The sequence below is a fragment of the Panthera pardus genome, unplaced genomic scaffold (genome assembly GCF_024362965.1).
Source record: "Panthera pardus isolate Hobbes unplaced genomic scaffold, ASM2436296v1 HiC_scaffold_12, whole genome shotgun sequence".
NCBI classification, from domain to species: domain Eukaryota; kingdom Metazoa; phylum Chordata; class Mammalia; order Carnivora; family Felidae; genus Panthera; species Panthera pardus.
Genome location: NW_026526677.1, coordinates 39,816,954 through 39,840,438, shown reverse-complemented (window position 1 = coordinate 39,840,438; position 23,485 = coordinate 39,816,954). Strand labels below are relative to the sequence as shown.

General features: G+C 47.5%; 1 protein-coding gene across 14 annotated transcripts in view; it reads left to right on the top strand.

Annotated features, from left to right (window-relative positions):
• NAV2 (neuron navigator 2) overlaps positions 1-23,485 on the top strand; it is a 496,240-nt gene that overhangs the window by 316,622 nt on the left and 156,133 nt on the right. For 13 of the 14 annotated variants that reach the window (XR_008421181.1, XM_053899896.1, XM_053899894.1 and 10 more), the window contains 4 exons: positions 8,811-9,912; positions 14,925-15,037; positions 20,032-20,140; positions 22,046-22,435. Coding sequence is in view for 13 of the 14 variants with exons in the window: in XM_053899896.1 (XP_053755871.1) it covers positions 8,811-9,912; positions 14,925-15,037; positions 20,032-20,140; positions 22,046-22,435 (1,714 nt within the window). In the remaining variant the exon portion in view is untranslated. Of the gene's footprint in view, positions 1-7,449; positions 7,544-8,810; positions 9,913-14,924; positions 15,038-20,031; positions 20,141-22,045; positions 22,436-23,485 lie in introns of those variants that run through there. The other variant, XM_053899899.1, reaches the window with a different exon arrangement.

Genomic DNA, 23,485 nt, shown 5'->3' with positions numbered 1-23,485 from the left:
CGGTCAGAATTCTGTGTCACTCGCAGCCAAATACAATCTGATTTTTTTTTTTTTTTTTTTTAACGTTTATTTATTTTTGAGACAGAGAGAGACAGAGCATGAACAGGGGAGGAGCAGAGAGAGAGGGAGACACAGAATCTGAAACAGGCTCCAGGCTCTGAGCTGTCAGCACAGAGCCCGACGCGGGGCTCGAACTCACGGACCGCGAGATCATGACCTGAGCCGAAGTCAGACGCTTAACCGACCGAGCCACCCAGGCGCCCCCTGATTTTTTTCATTGCGGTGAAATACGTCTCATATGATAATTACCATTTGAACCATTTTAAAACATACAATTCCATGACATTAAGTACATTGACCTTGCAGTTGCAGACGTTACCGCCGTCTCCAGACGGCATCTTCCTGAACTGAAACTGTCCTCGTTGTTGCCCCCCTCCCCTCAGCTCCTGGCAGTCATCCTTCTGTGAATTTGCCCACTCTGGGGACCTCTTCTAAGTGGAACCGCACAGTCTTTGTCCTTTCATGGCTGGCTCATTCCACTCGGCATAATGTCTTCAAGGTTCATCCATGCTGTACTATGTGTCAGAATGTTATTCCCTTTGAAGACAGAAATGATATTTCATTGTATGTATATACCGTGTTTCGTTTATCCGTGTACTTATGCAAACAATATCCATTGTTTATCCACCGATGGACACTCAGCTTGCTTCTGCCTTTTGGCTATTGTTTTTTTGTTTTGTTTTTTTTTTAATTTTTTTTTTTTTAACGTTCACTTATTTTTGAGACAGAGAGAGACAGAGCATGAACGGGGGAGGGTCAGAGAGAGGGAGACACAGAATCTGAAACAGGCTCCAGGCTCTGAGCTGTCAGCACAGAGCCCGACACGGGGCTCGAACTCATGGTCTGCAAGATCATGACCTGAGCCGAAGTCAGCCGCTTAACCGACTGAGCCACCCAGGCGCCCCTGGCTATTGTGCATAAGACTGCTGTGAGCATAAGTGCACAAATATCTGCTCAAGTCTCTGCCTTCACTTCTTTTGGATATATACCTAGAAATGGAATTGCTGGATCACAGTTTAGGTTTAAATTTTTTGAGGAACTCCCGTTTTGTTTTCCACAATGGCTCTTACATTCTCATGGTAGTTTACAAGCGATCTAATTTCTCCACGTCTTCCACAAAGACTTATTTTCTGGGGTTTTTTTGTTTTTGTTTTGTTTTGTTTTGTTTTTTGAGGGGGAGGGGGTTTGGTTTTTTTTTTAAATAATAGCTATCCTAGGGACACCTGGGTGGCTCAGTCGGTTAAGTGTCCAACTTCGGCTTAGATCATGATCTCACAGTTTGTGGGATCGAGCCCCACATCGGACTCTGCTGACAGCTCTGAGCCCGGAGCCTGCTACGGATTCTGTGTCTCCCTTCCTGTCTGCTTCTTCCCCGGTTGCACTTTGTCTCTTTCTGTCAAAAATAAATAAAAACACACAAAAAAAATTGATAATAGCTATCCTAATGGGTATGAAGTGGTATCTTATTGTAGTTTCAATCTGCATTCTCATGATTAATGATATTGAACATCTTTCCATGCGTGCATCGGCCATTTGTGTATCTTCTTTGGAGAATTGTCCATTTGCCCATTTTTCCATCGGATTGTTGTATTGCTGTTTGTAAGTTATAGGAGTGCTTTATATATTCTGGCCATCAATTCCTTATCAGATAGCTAACTTGCAAGTATTTTCTCCCTTTCTGTAGATTGCCTTTTCACTCTGTGAACAGTGTCCTTTGATGCACTAAAGTTTTTCATTTTGATGAAATCCAGCTTACCTGGCTTCTCTTTTTTTTTTTTTTTTTTTTTTTTTGCCTGTGCTTTTAGGGTCATATCCAAAAAGTCATTGCAAATCCAGTGTCCTTAAGCTTTCTTCTAAGAGTTATAATTTAGCTCTTGCATGTAGGTCTTTGAGCCATTTGGGGTTAATTTTTTATATGGTATAAGATAAGAATCCAACTTGATTTTTTTTTTTTTTTGGATGTGGATATTGTTTGCCCAGCACCATTTGTTGAAAAAGCCACCCTGACTTTATTGAACAGTATTAAAGACCATTTGACCATAGACACAAAGGTTTGTTTGTGGGCTCTCAAGTCTAATCCATTGGTCCATTTGTCCTTAGGCCAGTACCACACCAGTTTGATTACTGTAGCTTTGTAATAAGTTTAGAAATCAGAAACTCTGAGACCTCAAACTTTGTTCTTTTGTAAGATTATTTCGGTCATTTGGAGTCCTTTAAGATTCTATATGAATTTTAGGATGTGTTGTTCTCTTTCTGCAAAAGTCATCATTGGGATTTTGATAGGGATTAACAGAGCAACTTTGTAAAAAACGTTTGTTTAGGTAGATCGTCATTCTTATTCTAACTTGGATGTTCTCAGAGCCTCTGAAATTGCAGACACAAGAAGGTTCTTAGAAAGTATGGGTCCCAAACCCAGCTCCATGCCCTGGCACTTTCCTGCCCACTTTCCTTGGTCGTTCTTATACCCCCTTCTCTCTCTTTCTATACCTGCAATGATCCTCCCTAAGAAGGATCAGAGAGAAAACTATGTTTAAGTCCACACTCTTAAGATTAGACATTGATCACAGCAGTGCTGAGAATGCTCCCTGGCCAGGTTTAAGGAATCCTCCAGAACTATTTAGCAGATCGAGCGAGGTTCCTGTGCCCCTCTGTGATGTGGTGGGTAACAAAGTTGTTGAGAAATTGACCTGAGCAACTCTGAAAACTGTCTCCAGCCTGTGTGGCTAGAGTCCATGTACTTTCAAACACACACACACACACACACACACACACGCACGCACGCACGCACAAAACAGGTTTCAGTTATCCTAACAAATTTGAATGCTCAAGATTGACACCTTGACAAATTGTAGGAAATTGCAAACATTTTCCCAGACCCAATTATCAGGTCTTTTCCTGAAGACTACTGAGAGGATTTAGGCGGGGAAATGTCCCCAGGGCAGGTTTAAAATCACAATGGGGGTGACAGGAGCTGGGATCAGCCAGCCTAGAACATGCTCCCTGGGTGCCTGCTGGCATCAGGATCAGACCACCAATGTCCCCCTAACTGGGAGGCTGGGGACAGAAGGGACTGGTGGCCAGTGTTGGCCCTGTCGGAGGGAGAGAGGAAGAAATGCTTATTTATCTGCCTTAGACAGTATTTTCATTTAGAAAGTATTTTGGTTACTGTCAGGGAAGGTTAAGGCTGGTTGCCAGAAAAACCAAACTTTCCCCCTCCCTCCAGGAGGATTAATGTTCTCTGTAAACCCTGAAAAAAAAGCAAAAAAGCCTTTTCTCTTCTTCAAAGACATCCTGTCTGCACTGTTTCAAATGAGACTTTTCCTTCTTGTGGTGGTTTGTCAGTTGGTGGTGGGTGAACCTTGGAAGCTGTCTTTTAGAACTGAGCTGCTGAGGCTTCAGGGCACAGTGCCCTCGAGGGTCATAAAATCTGTTCAGGGGCTCAGTGATAGGCGTTTAAAAAATGGATTAGGGTAGAGTAGATCAGAGTCTATTGCATATAATAGTATGTCTTGATATTTTTCAGTTTTGCATATGGACATTTGGATATTTACGGGGGGTGATGTAATGTGTCATTCTTACTGGTCAGTAGTCCAGACTTGGAAAGCCATTAGTTTTTAAATGGTCTTTGGCTAAACAAGGCCTGGTCATGGTGCCAGTGCTAGGCTAGCCATTCTCAGCAAAATTCTCTGAACGAATACACACAAAGAAATAAAACTCTAAAAGGTGGCCATTTCAGGTTAGCTTTAAGCCTCGTCCTTATTTAGGCCTTCTGGTTTGATTTCTGTTTTGTTGATTACGTTTTCCAAAAGCATGGACTTAACACAGGTAGGTATTTATAAAATATTTATTACAGATTTTATATATAAAATAAGCATTTCTTGATTTAATGGAGAAGTGTCTCCCCAGCTTCAGTCTTCCACAGACCTGTGTGAGTTTTGCCAAATCTGTGTGTTTTTGTTTCTTGTTTTCCTTAAATCGGCTCCAGTTTTAAATGTATGTCTAATAATCATGAAACTGTTCATTTATATATGGGCTAGTTATCTGTTCTATTGCAATAAAATATATGACTTTTAAAATATAAAAATACTCATCCATGTGCCATTGAAAATAGGCTCACCTACTACAGTGGCCCGCATACCATTAATTGCCAGAGAAATACTGATGTTCAGAACATTCTTTTATGTTTTTCTCTTTCCTCCCTATTAGATTCCTTTACTCTAACAAAGGTGTGTATACATGAGAGCCGAAACTAGAGCTGTTCCTCATTAGGGAGCGAAGTGCTCTTAATTTTATAGACCTCTCCCCACCTTCCCTTCCCCAGGCTTGTTTTCATAGGATACCAGAATTTCTGAATTCACAAGTCCCTCATTCAAGGCTGACTGTCCCTTGACCCAGCCAGTTTTCACTGATGTCTACCAGTAAACATCGTAAGAGAGCTGTGGAGGGAGAATGTTTGAAGGTAAACACCTGTATGCCACAGCACAGAGTAGTGATGGAACTGAGGGCTGCATTCTCTGGCCTCAGCCTCACTGGGCCTCTCGGAGACTCACTGAGCTTTGAATGGAAGCAGAGTGGAAAAGACTCTAGAGAAATAGCTCATCCTTCTTACAAATGGGGCAACTGAGGCCCAGAGGGGCAAAATGGCACATCGTGGGTCACACTGTTGGTTGGTAACAAAGCTTAAAGCTTCACTCACCTACCCATATCTCTCTCATACTTACTTCACTGTCTCAGAAGCATGGTAAGGACAGTCTCATGCTGGGAATCACAGAATCCCGGCATTAGGAATGGCTGTTTTCCAAAGAAAGAAGAACAGGCCCTAAACAGCCAAGGTCACTGGTGTGAAACCTTCAGAATGATGGGAACATGGCAAAACCACTCGTGACCTGGAACCCCCTTCACTATTAAGGGGATTTCTAGCCATGACATAAGTGCAAAGTATAGATTGTCTTATCCTCAGGTAATCTGGTGCCCTGCAGCCCTACTCAGGAAACTCCTGTTCTAGAAACCAAATTCAGATCATCTCTGCAGTTAACAGCTGCAGCGAATAGCCTTGAAATGTCCCCATGATTCCATAACCAGAGGAGCCCACACCACATGCTAAGTGGAAATTCTGGAACTCTGAGTCCTGATAGTGTTTTTTGGTTTTGCCGGAGTTTAGGCTAAAAACTTTTGACTCATGACTCATCAGAAGGCTGTGGCTCTGTTGCCTTAACTGTGAATTGCAAAAGTCAAAGCTACCAACCTGCAATCTGATAGCCACATACCAAGGGTTTCCTATGCTCTGGCAGGCTGTCGGACACAAAGATGAGTCAGGGGGTGTGGACCAGTGGGCTAGCCAGCCAACCTAGAGCAGAAACATGGTGTGACAAGTCAGAGGTCATTGGCTCTGTGAAGGTTTCCCAAATGGGAGAGTTAATGGATCCCAACCCTTAGGTATCATGGTACCCTACACAGCCCTCTGTAGTCCTTTACATTGTTCTCTGCTCTGCTTGAGGCCTGTTGCCTCTTTGGACAGTGAGTTCCTAGTGGGTAGACCTTATCTTGTACTCCTCTGTATTCCCAGTGGCTAGAATATGTAGGTGGCCCTCTAAAATCCTTTTATGGGGAGGTATGAGCAAAGTCCTCGGAAAATGCCATGTGACGCCAACCAAGTGGGTCAGTCAGCTTGAAGGTCTCAGCGTGACACGGAAGGCATTTGAGCAGGGGTTTAAAAGACACGTGGAAGTTTCTGGGAGCGAGCTGTTTTGGCCCAGGGTGGTATGCGTCCTACCTACATCGTGCGAGCCCTTCCCCAGCCTCCCTCTTTCCCCCGCCCCTGGCCTGGCACCTTGGATCTGAAGGAGACAACATCTTTAGCTTAGTCTGCCCATTTCACTTAGATGAGCCAGGTGTCTGTTTCACTCTCGGTTAGTCCTTGGCTAGTTAGTTGTTGGTTGATTTCTAGCTGTGTTTGTTAGTGTTAGAAATACACAGACCTGCTAGGTAGGAGCGTTTGTCAAACCATTGCAAGCAAGCTTTCTTGAGGTTCTAAGGAATGTGTGGGAGCAGAGAAGTCCTACTGATCTGTGCACTTACACTCAGTGGAATGTGCCTAAGACTTCTTTAGGAAAGAGGGGCACACCTCTGAATATGATGCAGTTCTTGTGAGGACATTGTTACAACCTGCCCCAAAAGACCCCCTTTTCTTTAGCTCATATTTTCTAACAAATGATAAAATTTATCAGCCATGTTAGTTATCCGTTCCTCTGCTGGACTGTAAATTCTAAGAAGGCAGGGACTTTTGTTTTGCATTGATGTATCCCAGGTGCCTAGAACAACGTCTGACATACACATTGAATGAGCGAATATTGACATGAATGAATATATTGAGTGAACAAATGAATCCTTTGGCCTCAGATCTGAACCCAGGTTAAGGGAAAGACTGTTGCCTTATGAGAAGTGGAACTCGGGATTGGAGGTCACCAGTATTTACTGCAGAGAGCCAGCCTCTGCACTATAGGCTGCCTCCTTTCCAGAGGCTGGGCTGGGCTGTGCCCCAAAAAGGATGGCATGAACATACCTTAGCAACAGAAAAGTTGATGCCTAAAAAGCACTCCTACCATTTAAGTCCCTCTTGTTTAAATATATCCTTCACCAAAGGAGGTAGCTGTGATACAGTCCCAAGAGCACTGTATCAGGAGACCTGGGTTCAAGTCCCAGCTATGTCCATGTCTAGCTCTGTGGTTTAGGGTCGGTTACTAGCGCTCCCATGAGCCGCGGTTTCCTCACTCATAAAAGGGGGATAGTGAGCCCCTCTTCACAATGTGCCTAGCTCCGTACCTCCTGATACCAGGAGACCTTCCATAAGCAGCGTCAGGCTGCTGGAGACCCTCTGAAAGGCCGGCAGTGTGGGTGGGTTCCCGAGCCTGTTTGCAAGCCGGTCTCCAGCTCTCCCCAGGAAAAGATCCAGCAACGCCTCGTGAGTTTTGTTAGGGAGGATTGTGCAGCACCCCCCGCTCTAAACCCAAATCCCCAGTAAGTCAGGAAGATGTATGTGTTTTAAAACATTGGGAGGTCTGCTTTGGATCACCCTGGAGCTGTGGCTTCCCGGAGCAGCTGGGAGTGAGTGGAGGAAAGCCGTTCCTCTGTCGGGAGTTCTCCCGGCTCGGTGCTCATGTCCCACACAGGGGCTGCCTGCACTCGGCTTTGGCGGCCGTTGACTTTTAAATCATAAAAAGCCGCTCTATACACAGTTTACTCTGTTGCTAGAAGGCAGCGGAACATAGGTATTAAAAAAAAAAAAAAAAAAAAAAAAAACGGGCAGAAGAAGCAGCCGTTAATCCCGCCAGGCTTCTGGGCACTGGAGCAGTTGCGGATGACAAAAGTTAATTAGAAACATGAGCAGTTTAACTGAAAACACTTGTGACAATTGGAAGGGCAGCCTCTCCGGTCAGAGAATTTTTCCTAGGGAACCGTTGTGGGAGAAAGTGGCTGCCGCTAGGTAAGTCGTGTTGTGGTGACTTTGCAGGCACGGACGTGCTCTTCGGGGGCTGAAGGGCCGCATCCTCTTCGTTCTGTGCACCAGGCTGTGTGGGGTGTGGGTGGCACGGCACTGGGCTCAGCCGTGACGTGCCTTCCCGGCCACTTTCTGTCTGACAGCTGCCCCTGTGTGGGCGATAGAGCTGCTTGGTTCTGAGTGCTCGTGGAGGAGGGCATCCCTGATCTCGTTTCCGTGGTACGGGCCGCCTCGGCCAGCAGAACTCCAGTTTGGAACCCGCCCTTCTTAGAATCATTCTGATTCCACTTTGCAAATATCTTAAGGCGTTTCTGAGAAGAGAGTCTGGCTGGGGAAATACACCCTAAGCGCCAAAGGGGAGACCTTGACTTTCAGATAACCTGTGTGTTTTCATGCCTACAGTAAATCGATGTGCATTTTATACTCTTAAGCTAAAAAATCTTTTTTAAGTCTTGCCTGAATCGTGCTGGTACCGCTTTCAAAATGTCAACATAGGAAAAAGCGTCTCTGCTTTGATAGGACTTAGCAACTTCCTTGGGTAATTATTCTTCTGTAAAGATTATGCTTGGTTTCTCTTTCTTTTTTGTTCCGTTTTAATGTCTCTCCTACATTTTCTTAAAGGCGGCTAATTTTCAATTATTTCGCATTAACCGGGAAATTGGGTTGTGGGTTGAATAATTCAAAACAATATGTGTTTCCTACATCTTTCGTGGTGTAGGTTTTTGGTTTTTTACCAGAAACGCATGCTTAATTGTGCTTTGCACATGTTGATATTAAGATCAGTGTGCATTTGCACAGCAGATACCAGGATAGGACGGGAAATGTGAACTGTGTGTGATGGAGAGGAGGAAGTCAAGGTGGGATTTAAAAACTTAACCACGGGTGGGGGGCGCCTGGGTGGCTCAGTCAGTTAAGCGTCTGACTTCGGCTCAGGTCACGATCTCACGATTCGTGAGTTCGAGCCCCATGCCGGGCTTTGCGCTGACAGCTCAGGGCCTGGAGCCTGCTTCGGATTCTGTGTCTCCCTCCCCTCAGCTCCTCCCCTGCTCAGACTCTGTCTCTGTCTCAAAATAAATAAAGATTAAAAAAACTTAAAACAGCTTAACCACGGGTAAGGCACGGGAGGGTGGTGGAGCTATCTGAGCGTTTGGGTTGAGAGTGATGAGCTGTGGAACCATGGCCCACCCTCCCTGGCCGTCAGCGCAGGTCCACAGGTGTAATTCGGGTTTCCTTCTCTTCCCCGTCTCTGCAGAGCCGTTGGCGAGCCCAGCCTCCTCCCACCCCGGAATGAGTGAAAATGCACCTGTTCCTCTGGAAAGTGGCAGCAGCCCCTCCCCTGCTAACAGCGGCGCCTCCTCGGCCATCCCCCAGCCCGGTGCTGCCTCCAAGCCCTGGCGCAGCAAGTCGGTCAGCGTGAAGCACAGTGCCACGCCGTCCATGCTCTCGGTCAAGCAGCCCGTGCCCGAGGCCCCCAGGCCCAGCCCCGAAGCCATGAAGCCAGCCCCCAACAGTCAGAGGTCCATGCTGGAAAAACTAAAGCTTTTCAACAGCAAAGGGGGTTCCAAGGCAGGCGAGGGCCCGGGGTCACGGGACACGAGCTGTGAGCGGCTCGAGATTCTACCCAGCTTTGAAGAGAGCGAAGAGACGGAAGCCACCAGTCGCTCGCTGTCCATGGCGGGTCCCGCTTCCAACAGCCCCAAGATCGCCCTCAAGGGCATCGCCCAGAGAACTTTTAGCCGGGCGCTGACCACCAAGAAGAGTTCCCCGAAAGGCAACGAGAAGGAAAAGGAGAAACAACAGCGGGAGAAGGAAAAGGAGAAAAGCAAGGACCTCGCCAAGAGAGCCTCTGTGACAGAAAGGCCGGACCTCAAAGAGGGGCCGAAAGAAGACCCCAGCGGGGCGGCGGTGACTGAGATGCCAAAAAAGTCCTCCAAGATCGCCAGCTTCATCCCCAAGGGGGGGAAGCTCAACAGTGCCAAGAAGGAGGCCACAGCCCCTTCCCACAGTGGAATACCAAAACCAGGAATGAAGAGCATGCCCGGGAAGTCCCCAAGTGCCCCTGCCCCTTCCAAGGAGGGGGAGCGGAGCCGGGGTGGGAAGCCGAGCTCGGGGCTCCCCCAGCAGAAGCCCCAGCTGGACGGCAGACACTCCAGTTCCTCCTCCAGCCTGGCGTCCTCAGAAGGAAGAGGCCCTGGAGGGACCACCCTGAACCACAGCATCAGCAGCCAGACCGTCAGCGGGTCCGTCGGGACCACCCAGACCACAGGAAGCAATACCGTCAGTGTTCAGCTACCTCAGCCCCAGCAGCAATACAACCATCCCAACACTGCCACCGTCGCGCCTTTCCTGTACAGGTAGGTGCGGCCGCCTGTCCGCCCTTGCTGGGCCGTGGGCAGAGGAGCCTTTCTGGTAGGTCCCAGGTCTTTGAGGGCAGGAACCCGGCCTGCCCTCCAGGAACATGAAAGCTGACAGCTAACGTACGCCTTGATAAGCTCCCAGTAGAGCCATACACGTGTGCTTGAGGGAGCGACTAGTACAACACGGCTTGGGGGAGGGGGAGAGGAAGCAAAATTCGAGCTGACCCCAGGATGAGGAGGAGTTGGCCAGGCACGTGGGGACCCAGGGGCGTTTCAGAAGCAGCCGCAGCAGGAGCAGACGCGGTAAGTGTGGTTTGGTATCACTCAGTGTGACCGGCCCCGACATCGGTCCTAACATTTTCTGAACGTACCTTAAAAAATGAGAAACACAGATGTCACCTTGCTGAATGGGTGAGACCTCTTCTCACAGAGGCGTTCGTCTTGAGCTTCCAGATCCTCACGGCTGCTTACACATGGCACGTGTTAAGTATTTTTTCAGTCCTTGCTAGAATCTTTCTTCAAGAGAGCAGCATGAAAGGGCAAGGTAGTGATAGGAAGGGATCAGTTGTTTTTTTTTTTTAAGTTTATTTTGGGGGAGGGAGGGGCAGAGAGAGAGAGAGAGAGAGAGAGAGAGAGAATCCCAAGCAGGCTTTGCACTGACAGTGCATTGGGGAGCCTGATGCAAGGCTTGAACTCATGAACCGTGAGATGGTGACCTGAGTTTAAATCAAGAGTTGGATGCTTCACTGACTAAGCCACCCAAGGAGCCCCAGGGAGAGATCAGTTCTAGAAGAACAAAAGAATCAGGTTATATTGAGGAGACAAGCCTGGATGCTTGCTTGTCTGACTCCATTCTGTCCATTATCTGTCCCCCACACTCTCTCTCTCTAATGGCACATCCATAGGACTGCGGGAGACCACGTGGAGCCAGGTGCCGCTTGCTCTGTGTGCTTGTGGCCTGTGAGAGCCTCTCATTGCCCAGCCCGCACCACGCACCTTTGCAGGATGGAGGACACGGGCTCTGGGTGGTCCTTGGCCCATGTGGACAAGTCCTCTCCAGCAGATGGCAGCTGTGGTTTAAGGGAATCCCAGAGCTTTGCTCCCAGTGCCCAGCTTAATCCTGTACTTGAGACATGGAGTACATTTGGCCATTCTGCACAGCAGAATGTTACTAATACCTCTGCATAGCAAAAGGGGCCTGATGAGTGAATGCCGTTATCTAGGCACTTACTTTACAGCTTCTGCCCTAAGTATGTATACATATACACTGCACACACACCCACACACCCCCGGACGCCCGTAGGCATGGACGTACATTGACAGCCACGTCCAAGTATGGACACAAGTTCACATACATATATAAAATGCTAGTGTGCATATGCACACATATATTTTCACACCTGTTCGCATGCAGACTCGTGCCCATACTTTCAGCTTCCTGTGTTTGTATGGTTCCCCCGAAGAAATGGATATCCCCTGTCTCCCTGCCTGAGTTGTGTTCTCGTAGGCTTTGTTACCGTGCCTGCCAACAGCGAGTGGGAAGACTGGCCTGAGTGATTCAGAGTAAAGCCAGGCAGGTCCAGCCAGTGAGGCAAGGCCAGGCTTCTCTTTGTCCCATCCCTCCTTCTTTCTCTTCTGCTTACCCTCCCCCTCAGCAGGGGTCACACCCGGACTTTTTAATTGGGAGAAGGTCATCTTTTTATTACATCCAGTCATTAGCTCAGCTAACCATTGGAGAAGAGTGCCAGGGCTTTTAGATAATGACTCAGCATTCGTCTCCATGCAGGGCTTTTAATACAGTTGTTCTCTGAACCATGGAGGCAGCTGAATTGCTCCCCATGAAATTTTTATCATTCCAGTAACATTAATAGTCTTGAGGTAATACATATTCAAGCTACTGCTCCCAGAGTCTTGATTTGCATTTTCGAAATTAAAATATATGATGGTGTTTGGACACCATCCATTTCACTCCCTTTTTCTTTTTTTCTGGAATGATTTGAAGGATTGTAAAACATTTAACCTCTTTTAAAATTTCACGCTTCTCTGTGAGAGGAAAACTCTTAACGAAAGAACAAATGTCTGACAAATACGAGAAATGAGAAAATGTCACTCGTATCTGTCAAGCTGTACTTGAATGTCCATGTTCACCCTGTGTGATGTCCCTCTGGCCCCTCTGATGTGCTTTTCCTTCTCAGGTGAGCCAGGATGGGAGTCAGGATGCCTGGGCTCTGTCTTTTATTAGCTTACAAATCGCTGGGTGGTCTGGGACCCTTCCCTGTGGGGACAGCTATGGAGCACATGCTACGTATGTGCAGAGACCCTGCCAAGGCTTTTCATGCCTTCGCCCATCGAATCATCCCCGAGACTTCACAAGCTCGCTACTTTTGAGATCCCCGTTCTGTAGGTGAGCAAACTGAGGCTCTGAGCGATTAAATAACTCACACCAAGTCCAGAGCTAATAGCTAGAAGAGCTAGTGTCTAAACCCAAGTCTGTCTAACTAGAGGGGCCAAGTTCTTAAGCGCCAAACAGTCTTGGATCGCTGAGTCAGTGCAGCTCCCTGAACCTCATTGTCTTCATCTATAGAGCAAGGAGATGAGATGAGATGAGAAGATTTTTTTAAATGGGTTAGACTCCCCTCGTGCTCTAAAATTCTCTCGAGTTCATGGGTTACTTACCGTAGAGAACTTGCCGTCTTCCCCTCCCCAGAACCTGTCAACATTGGCGATGTTACCAAGGCGTAAAAGAAAGATAAGTCATCTTTTTGAATCACACTGAATGAATTATATTGAGAAGTGACATGGACATGTATCACTTTACACTTGACCGAATGCTTCTTGAGTCCTGTCACGTGATTTTTGTGGCAGCCAGGAGAGGTCACTGTGGCTAGCCCTGCTGTACACATGGGGGACCTGAGGGTCAGAGGTGTGAAGTGACTTCTCACATGTGCGTGGCTCCCTGCAGCCAGCGAAATGTTCAGACTCCAAGTCTAATGCTCCTTCTAGGACCCAGCATCTTTCCAGACTTAAACATTTCTCGTTTATACATTCAGTACACCCTGCTTAAGGGCCCGCTCTACATGTGAACTTGAACAGCTTGAATTCTTACACGTACATGTCCAAAGAGCCAGTCTCTGCTTTCAGAGAGCTCTCTAGTTGAGGCAAGATTTATTAATTAGCTCGCATTGTAATACATCGGCATCAGGAGAATAAGAAGGCTGTAGAAACGCACAGGTGGAGCGCTTAGCCAGCAGAGTCAGGGAAGGTTTCCCGGCCAAGATGACATGGGAACTGTGTGTTAAAGGCTGATTAGGAGCAAGAGAGGAATGAAGAGGAAAAGAGCCTTTAGGCACAGGTCACACTAACTACGAAGGCAAAACCCTTAAGGGCATGGTGTGCTCTAGGAATGAAGACACAGGTGGAAGAGAAGGCACGGCAGGGCTGTGTGTACAGGGCAGGGTGGCACAAGACAGGGCTGGAAATGAATACCCATGTGGGGCGTTGTCTACCACAGTTAGGACGTCAGACCTTACTCTGTGGGCCATGGAAACCATCGGAGGCCTTTGATCAGAGGGTGATGTGATCGTATCGGTGTCGCAAAAACCAGTGGAGGATGGTGTGGGGAGTAGACTGGACCTACAGGCAGTCTAGAATAGAGGCCACAGACTCAGATGCCTGGTTCCGACCCAAAAGGTCATAGAAACGAGTGTCCGGGGATAATGGGACCGCGGCAGAAGGAGTGCTAGACTGTCTAGAGGGAGCAGCCATCACTTGGCACCAGCAGGTGGCGCCCTGCAAGAAAGGCCGTGTAGACTTTCTTGTTTTCACTGCAAGTGGAGAAACGGACGAGGCAGAAATCCAGATATTTCTTGTGAAATCTCCCAATTTTAAACCGTTGAAATGAATTCAAAAAGCTTCAAAATACTACACAGACCAATAAGAATCTACGGGCTGGTTCCGACACCTGGCTGCCGTTTGCAACCTCCAGGCTGGAAGCAGTGTTTACAAAGTGCTTACAGGTCAGAGATGATGAAAGCCTGGACTCCGGCCAGTGGGTCAAAAGGAGCAACAGGAATCCAAAAATCCTCAAGGGGTGGGGACTGCAGGAATTTGGAATTGACGGCTTCATTAGGAGGGCGAAGGTGGGGAAGGATGGGTGACTTGAGGTTTCTTGGTACGTCCCCCACGTTTAATTAAGACAGTCCACATTCCTGGCAAACACTTTTTTCACAGAGAGTGAAGTCTGGGTGAATGAGTTCAGGATGCTAATGAATTAATAACGCTACACCCAGGGTTACGCATCTGAGTGTAATTACACATTTGCACGCCTCGCCTAGGTCAGCCGAGGTAGTTGTGGCAAGAACGCATTGCATGAAGCAGTGGCCTTGATTTACTGGACAAATAAAGGCACAGAGAAGGTTTGGGGAAGTACAGATTTCAAAGTGTTGAAATAATGATCGATGAGACCTTTCATCTCCGAAGATCTGAGCTCTGAATCCGAGACGTAGAGGGCCAACACACCTGCTTGGCACCCACTCCTGACCGGTTTTGTAGTCACCTTTCCAGAGAGAGCCATGACAGGAGGATTTGGGGAGGGCCACGGGGCTGCCAGTGGAGTCATCTTTATGCTTGACTTTCTGGTATTGCTGAGTACTTAGAAGTTGCTCTTTGGCGGAGGTTAAGTGATCCAAACCACTCAGTACTCTCCAGCCTTTTTCTGGCCAGACCTAGCTCCCTGATAGGGATTCGGAGAAGCATTCCCCAGTGAGGGATTGCAGACCCTCCATTTGGGCAATGAATATTTCATCTTTTACAGTTCGGTGGCTCCCTCCGTTTCTAGGACATTGCTCCACATGTGCTGATGAATTATTTAGAGTCAGTCTGCTGGTCTGCTCTGTTCTAAAGCGTCTCGTTGAAGGGGGTGATGGCGTGTGCTGTGGTCAGACCACAGTGGTCCAGATGTGGTAGCTACTGCTCGTGACAAGTGTGTCTGCTTTGGTTTGTGTGTGAAGGTCCCAGACAGACACCGAAGGGAATGTTACTGCTGAATCCAGCTCCGCGGGCGTGAGCATGGAATCCAGCCACTACACTAAGAGTGGACAGCCTGCTCTGGAGGAGCTCACTGGTGAGTATGGAGCCCCAGAAAGTCTGTGTCTGCTGCCGATGAGACCTCCCACATAACCACCCGGCCTGATTGGAGTCGCCTTACTGTTGCACTGACGGATAACCTAAACAAAGTTACTAGTGTTATTTTTTTGTTTTCCGTCTTCTCTTTCTTCCCTGTCCTCTCTCGCACAATCTACTCCCTTGTCCCCAGAATTATAAGTAAATCTCTTGCTTACTGGCAAATCCTGTTTTAATACATGTTCCATTTCATTCGTGTAGCGGACCTGGGCTGCTCTGACACTTAACTTTGAATCTCCTTGTTCACTCTTCAGATAAAGTCACTTTTGAACAAGATCTGGAACTATCATATCTTGCCTTTTTTTTTTTTTTCTTTCCTGTGTGGAAGCACTGGTTGAAAATGCATTCTTGTCATCCTGCATTAATCGGAAAGGAGAACACAGCATGCTTCTTCTACCAAAAATAAACATATCTAAATTTTATTTAAGTTTAACTTAGACGATGATGATTAAAGGGCTATTATGTTACATGAAAACATAAAATCCACGGTTGCCATGTAGTTAATTCCACGGGTATTGATTTATTAAGGTTATAAACCTGTCACATCCTCAAAGGAGAAAAGTTAGCGTATGAGTCAGGATTCCTACTGCGCTGCATTCGGGGTTTATCACCACCTCTGTCTGTCTGCCCCGTTCCCCACTTCTGTGTCCTATGTTCCAGCAACTTCTAATCAGGGAAGTGAGTGGTAAACCACACATTTAGCAGTGGTTGTGTTATTCTTTGCATATCTTACCACTTCCAGGGTTGGCTTAAAAATCGAATCCATGTTTCAAGTCCATTTATTAGGCTAAATATCCACGACCACACCGTTTTAATAGCCACATCACAGCTGTGGAGTTGGTCTGCAGCCCACGTGAGGGGATCATACCCATCTCACCATTAGCTCTGAGTATTAATTTCAGAGGATCTGAGCTATTTAACTATTTCCTTCTGGTTCTGCTGGCCGGGCACAGTGATGAGGCAGAGTTTTCAAGCCATTTAGAAGTGATCCATCTTGCAGTGGTTCAGGACCCCACATTTGGGATTGATTTTGTGCTTCCTTTTCTCCAAGCTTTGTACCTCCTTGCATATGAGGACATGGCTAGCCCAGCAAAAGAGCCCGCTACGAGAAGGGTGTGGCGTTCAGTGACTACTCAGGTCTCCACACACATTCCAGACTGTATTCTTATGTGCACACATCAAAAGAGGCAGGCTAGTGCTCCGAGAGCCCGGCATATATCAGATGTGTGTCCCGTGGAGTAGTGTGGATTCATGTCAGACTCTGAGGCTCTGCAAAATTCACATTTGAAAAGCAGAAGCAGCGGCCAGAGAACATTCCACATCACACTTCCCTCCCTTTTTCCTTCCTTCCCTCCTTCCTTTTTTTTTTTTTTTTTTTGCTAAGTGGAATTTCTTAGAGTGACTTGTCTTTACGTTCAAGCAGTAGACATCACATGTGTGACTATGCTGTGAATCATTTTGTGGACACAGCGGATAGTAGCATAAGGTCGAATTAACCTATCCACAGCTGATCCCTTGAAGTGACAATGAGTAGCGGGTATATTCAGAAATGGACATTTATGACACTGACCGATTGCTTAGTTCTGCCCCTCTTCAGGTGGCGAACTAGGTGGGTTTTCCCATGGTGCTTTGTCATTTGTATGACATTACAGTTGAGACCTTGTAACTTGGATCACAGAGTCAGAAGGGAGCACACACACCTGTTGATTATCCAGTCCACGAATCCCTCTGTCCTTCACTGACAAATTGTCTTTCAGTCTCTGCTTGAATGTTTGTGACAGGAAATTATTCCTTCGTAAGGCAGCCCTTCCACTTTTTTGTTGGCCTTCACTGGTAACAGAAATTCTTTATTCTTTCGTTTCTAGTCACTGGATATAATCCATCCTCTTATAGCCCACAGCTGATTTCCATTCTTTGTCGTACAACAGCTTCTCCCTTGAGCCTCCTCCCTCCAAAGGAAAATCCCGGGCTCCCTCCATGTTCCTCTTGTAACACCCTGACGTCCTCCAAGGTCAGCCCTGTTGGGTCACAGTGTGGTGTTCTGTCCATCGTGGCCGGTCGCCCAAGGGAGGGCTGACCTTGTGAATACAGAGGAGCTGCAGAGGGACAGGGAATACCTTAAGACCTCTGTATGCGAGCAGAAGGGCCTCCATTTCCACCGGAGCACAGTTGTGTGTTCATTCTGCTCAGGCTGTGAGCTGGTGCACATCCTTGCTCAGATCGTGCAGCATCTGAGGAGACAGAAACGGCAATTGAGAATGTGATCACCTGAGCAAGGTGGGTGGGTCCTAGTTTGCGCTTCTGCGCTGCTCTTGGAATCTGGTATGTGTCGTGCTCTGGGCTGGGGCTGGGGGGTTGCAGGCGTTTCCCAGCACAAAGCCGCACGCCCCAACAAGGGAAACAGGAAACTCGAATTCAGCAAGCCCTCATTTTGTGCCAGGCGTATCATAAGCGTCTCATGCGATCCTCCTACTGCCCCTTTCAGGGAAGGTTTTTATCCCCATTTGACAGATGACATTCAGAAAGGATCAAATGACTCACTCGAAGTCAAGCGGCTAATAGATAGCATCGCCAGAGTTCAAACCTTTGTCGAAATGCAGGCAGTCTGTGCTTTTTCTTTCAGCCCTACGCTGACCAAACATTTTTGGACAATAAATATCTCTCGGGCAACTGCAGATTTGTGTGAGAGTTACTAAGAGTAAGGGTGAGATACCTTCCCATCTCAAAGGTCTTTTGAATTTCTGAAGGAGAGTTTACAGGTGAACATGCCAATTAGGAGAGACATGGGAAAATAGGTACAATTATGATGCTTTTATAGGTGATTAAGTTAACTAATTGGGAAATTTGTGCCTAGATTTAGCTTTCTTTATTATTAATTTATTTTAAGTTTGTTTATTTTTGAGAGAGAGAGTGCACATATGTGCATGGGAGAGGGACAGAGAAAGAGAGCAAATCCTGATGAGGGGCTCGATTGCACAGACTGTGAGATCATGACCTGAGCTGACATAGAGAGTCGGATGCTTAACCGACTGAGCCACCCAGGCGCCCCTAGGTTTAGCTTTGATAAATGTTTACTGCAGGGCCTAGAGCTGTCCCAAGGATCAGTACCTTTTTGGCCTTCTTATGATAGACAGAATATGGCCAAAGTGACAGCAAAAGATACTGGATAGGCCAGGAGATAGATGTAGTTACATTCTTCCAGTGCCATGCAGGAAGGGAAGTAAACTTTCATCACTGCTTTTGTTTGAAAACACACATATATATGTATGTTTAAAGAATTGGGTGGGAAATGCAAGCCTGGACCACTGTTCAGATAAGAGAAAAATGCCTTCCAACTTTCTCTTGGTTCAAAAGGAGGAGAAAATTGGAAACACTTGGTATTTTCAAGGACCAGAGAGTTTGCTAGAGCAAATTTCCTCCATAAAATCACACATGTGTCATTCAGTCCATCTCCCGGTCTCCAGGCACTACCGTGTCAAGAACAACTATAGAAGCTTTTCTGCCTCAGAAAGAAAGTTCCATAACATTTCTTAGCTGCCTGTTCCCTTATTTAAATTATTTTTAATGTTTATTTATTGTTAGGAGACAGAGACATAGTGTGAACGAGGGAGGGACAGAGAGAGAGGGAGACACAGAATCCGAAGCAGGCTCCAGGCTCTGAACTGTCAGCACAGAGCCCGATGCGGGGCTCGAAACCGTGAACTGCGAGATCATGACCTGAACTGAAGTCTGACGCCCAACTGACTGAGCCACGCAGGTGCCCCGTTAGCTGCCTGTTCCCTTATTAATGACAGCTGCTGGGAGTTCTATGTAGTTCCTGATGTCAATTCCACTCGCTGCTGCCCGTCCATGTGTCCCAGTTCTATGCGGACATGTCCTTAAAAATGTTGCTCAAAGCTTGAGATAGTCACAGGCTTTTAAGGAGCCTCGATTGTGGCTCTTCAGCAGGCTTCTCAGCCTTCCCTGGAATTACTCTGAGGGACAGGTGTTTGCTTCCTTCCATCATTCCCCATCTCCTCTGCCCCATGTAAGCCCATACGAAGCAGAAGAGCCAGAGAGCCCAGAGCAAGGCTTCTCTGGAGGGCATGTGGCTTCCTAGCTTGTGTAGGGCCCGTTTCTGCTGGTACCCTTATGCCAGCTTGACCTCTGACTGGCCGGGTGTTGTGTGGAAAATCTTGCCCAGAGAATGGAAGTTTCATCCCCTGAAGAGAAACCCTCGGTCCTCTTGATGGCTTCCTGCTCTGCAGCACCAGCTGGCATGACTTTGTGCCTGAGGTGGATGCTGTGCTCGGGAATCTCCAGGCCCTATCCCATTTACAGCTGTCCTACGTCGGTACTGTTACTGTCCTCTTTTGAGGACTGTGGAATCTGAGCGATAGAGAAGGTCAGCACCTTCCCCACGGTCACGCAGCCAGTGAGTTAGAAGAACCAGAATTTGAGGTGACATAAAAATCCAACAGAAAGAGGCAAACCTCTCTCTGTAGAAATATTTGTGATTAATAAGTGAAGATCTTTTAGGCGCTGCAAGTCGTGTTTACCAAATAGGGCTGGTAGAAAGCAGAGTGTTACCACCAATGGGTGAGAAAATAAAATGCTTCACCCACTTCTGCACGGGCAGAAAATGATTGGTGGGAGGTGCTTAGACCTAACTTGTGTTTGTCTTTATTGGAGACAGTTTGTAAATGTGTTTGCCCTTCAGGCCAGGTGCTTTGCTTCTCCTGCAAGGTAGACTTTACCTGTTTCAGAAGGGACCTGGAGGGAAAAGAAAGACTTCTCTCCTTGGATTTAGCGACTTCCTTTGGGTGTCCATCCATCCATTTGTTCTCAAGTCCTTAAGCGCCCACAGTGAGCCAGGCCCTGAGCATCGAACATGGCGTGTTCCATGGAGCTCACGATCTATCAGAGGATTAAAAGTCTTACGCCTCATCTTTCCAGGGGAAGACCCTGAAGCTCGACGGCTGCGAACAGTGAAGAACATCGCTGACCTGCGGCAGAACTTGGAGGAGACCATGTCTAGTTTACGGGGAACTCAGGTCACACACAGGTGAATGAATGTCTTCACTGAATCACGGGCAACTTGATTTTCATGCAGCTTCTCCTATGTTTGTTCATGCCACCAGCAATGCGACTTGGTTAATAATGGAATAAATAATTTTGATCCCCAAATGTGCTGGAATTCACAGAGCAGGCCATACAATGTGCAGAAGAGAAATGTCAGGGGCAAAAATCACTATAGACTGGTTCCTCCCCAAAGCAGAAGGTCTCTAAATCCATTTGTCAGTGGATATTGTGGACCAGTTCCATTTAAATTTCACTTGACTTGCATTTTCCAAGCCTGTATTGTGCTGTTAAAATGAGCAGGTGAACTATATTTGACCTGTGTGATAAAGTGAATAACTTGAATTCCTACCCAGTCTTCTGATACACAGTGCTCTGTAATGTTGTTAGTCATGCCCGCGTATGAAACACGTAAGGAAATATTTATAAAAACTTATGATCGTGTTTAAACTGTGATTGCGTTGGATGAGATCTAGGATTACATTGGAAACATGCATCAGGTTGTTTTCATTGTTGAGCGTGAAGTCGAAGAGGTTGCAACCCTCTGACACTCTTTGTGGATTTTGGCAGAACCAAAGTTGACGGTTTGCCTTTGGCCTTGATGATGAAGGCAAAGTGCTAGTTACCCCAGTAACTCCCAGGGAGTCTCCCTTGCTTCTCCAATTTCAGTTTCTTTGATAAATGAACATAGCAGAGGGACAGCAGGGCTTCCCCAACTCCCGGCAGCTTTGGCAGAACGGGGCTGAGCGCTGTGGGTTCTATCTTAAATGAGACAGGAGCCTGAACCTTAGGGGTCCCCAGTATGAGGGTAGTAAGGCCGCTTCTAGGATGAAAGGGAAACAGAAATAGTTGAGGCACCAAACTGGTTCTTCCCGAGGACAGTAAACTTGACGGGTCGTAGTGTGGTGCCCCCTTGCCAAACCTTTACCTATTTGATGGCATGGAGCCAGCTGCTAGACCCCGTGACGCCGTGATCAAGTATGAAACATCCCTCTTTCCACCTTAATCACCGAAACTGACTTGCTGGGGGTTGTGGCAGTTTGGTGGCTTTCTTGGTTTGGGCTAGGACAGTCATGACAGCGGGGAGACCTTTGATGGCTTTTCTTCAGGGAAGGCTCTCTCAGCTCAGTTGGGAGACCCCAGTGCACTCTGCAGAGGTACATTAACCAGCCTGCTTGTGCCACAAGATCTGCAGGGCTGGAAAGAGTGATGTGAGAGTCTTTCTAATGGCCAGGGATGCACGCAGTCTCCTGGCAGATTCAGGTCCTTGTAACTTAATTTATTATGGACCTTCAACCTGGGTAATTACCACTCTCCCAGCCTCTTGCCCCTGAAATTTAGTTGTCCTTTTGGACGAGATGTGGGAGAAGAAAAGTGTGGGGGGAAATAGAGCTTAGAGTTAGAAAATCAGGGCTCTCCCCACCTGCTTGGTGTAGAGGGAGCTGAGCATGTGACAGGTGACACTGGGAGCTCGGGAGTGGAAAAGGGGAGCTGTCACACAGCATCCTGCAATGTGTGGGTCAGAGGATATGTTATGCCCCCTCCCTGTCATTTTGGCATTTTTCCTTTCTTGGGTTGGAAAGAAGAGTCCAGTAGTTAAGATCATTTCATTGAAGTCAGGGGTAAGTGGGGATCTGGTACCATGTTTTAGGGGGAAGGTCTCTGCTGGGCTTCTCAGAGTGTTCTATTCACGTACAGCTTTGTCTTCTCATTTTTAACAGGAAATACGGTGGGTAGTGCATTGGTGGCTATTGCTTGATCCTGTTTCGTGTATGGGAAGTATTTCATAGTTTTAAAAAAAAATTACATAATTCTAAAAAAAAAAAAAAAAAAGCTACAAAGGATCCTGAGTTAATGAGGTTCTAAGCCAAGGCCGCTTTTATGTTTTCAGCACATTGGAAACCACATTTGACACCAACGTCACCACGGAGATAAGTGGGCGCAGTATCCTCAGCCTGACAGGCAGACCCACTCCTCTGTCCTGGAGACTCGGCCAGTCCAGCCCCCGGCTCCAAGCGGGAGATGCCCCCTCTATGGGCAACGGGTACCCGCCTCGAGCCAACGCCAGCCGGTTCATCAACACCGAGTCGGGCCGCTACGTGTACTCTGCCCCTCTGAGGAGGCAGCTGGCCTCCAGGGGAAGCAGCGTCTGCCACGTGGACGTCTCAGACAAGGCAGGAGACGAGATGGACCTGGAAGGCATCAGCATGGACGCCCCCGGCTACATGAGTGACGGGGACGTTCTGAGCAAGAACATCCGGACTGATGACATCACAAGCGGGTGAGTCCCTGGGGCTTCTCTCTCTCCACAGAGCGGGAGAAGGCTTGGCAGCTGGTTTCTCTCTGGTGGGGCCTTGTGTAAGTTCTCTGAGATCAGACTGTCTACTGCACTCTGCTGTCCCTGTCAAAGGTGGTGTGGTGTGAGGGGGAACTTTCTGGGCTGACAGTCACCAGACCTGAGGCCCCAGTCCAGACTTAGCCAGTAACTTGCTAGGGGAGGTCTAGCAAGGTTCCACCAGGAGTGGAAGGTTCCACCAGGAACAAGGAGTGACACTTGGCAACAGACTGATCGTGTTGGTCCTTTAAACCAAGACTCGCGCCTAAGATGGAATCCAGACTCCTTAGTTCGGCTGTCGCCTTCTTAGAGGTCCTCCTTCTCCATCCGTCTTGCTTCCTCTGCTTCCTGGCTTCCTTCTCTTCCTCATTCTCATCAAGCTTCTTCCTGCCTCATGGGCTGTGGGCTCTCCACCTGGATTCGGTTCCTGTGATCCTTGGCCAGCAGCTCTTTGGAGGAACCCTCCTCGACTACTCAGCTTGAAGTAGTTATGTGGCCTGCCCCGTGCCCTGATCATCTCCATCGCCATCTTATGCTCCGCCGAAAACTTGTCCCTATTGGAAATTATCCTGACGACATGTTTATATTTTCTTGTCCCCCTGCCCCCTCCTGCTTGCCACAATAAAGCACCATGAAGGAGGGACATCGTCTGGCCTATTCGCCGCCTTATCCCCCATGCATGGTACACACAGAAGCTTGTATCATAAATATGGCTGACTTCATGAATGTGTGGATCGAGAGATGAAGGAAAAAACCCAGCCTCCCTGTTTCTCCATTTGTTCACATGGGAAGTTAAAGTGAGCGGTGGGATGATGTCTAAGTTGCCCTGTGGCCACGTATGGCACGAGGCAAGGCTTCCTGATATTAACTTCACTCCCAGATCTCTGTGAGAACTGAAGGAGCCCCTGTTTATTTCACTTGCCTGAGACTTCTTCATTTGAGAACTTGTGCACAAACTCTCCAAGATCTTTTCCTCCTCTCCCAAAATTAGCAGTC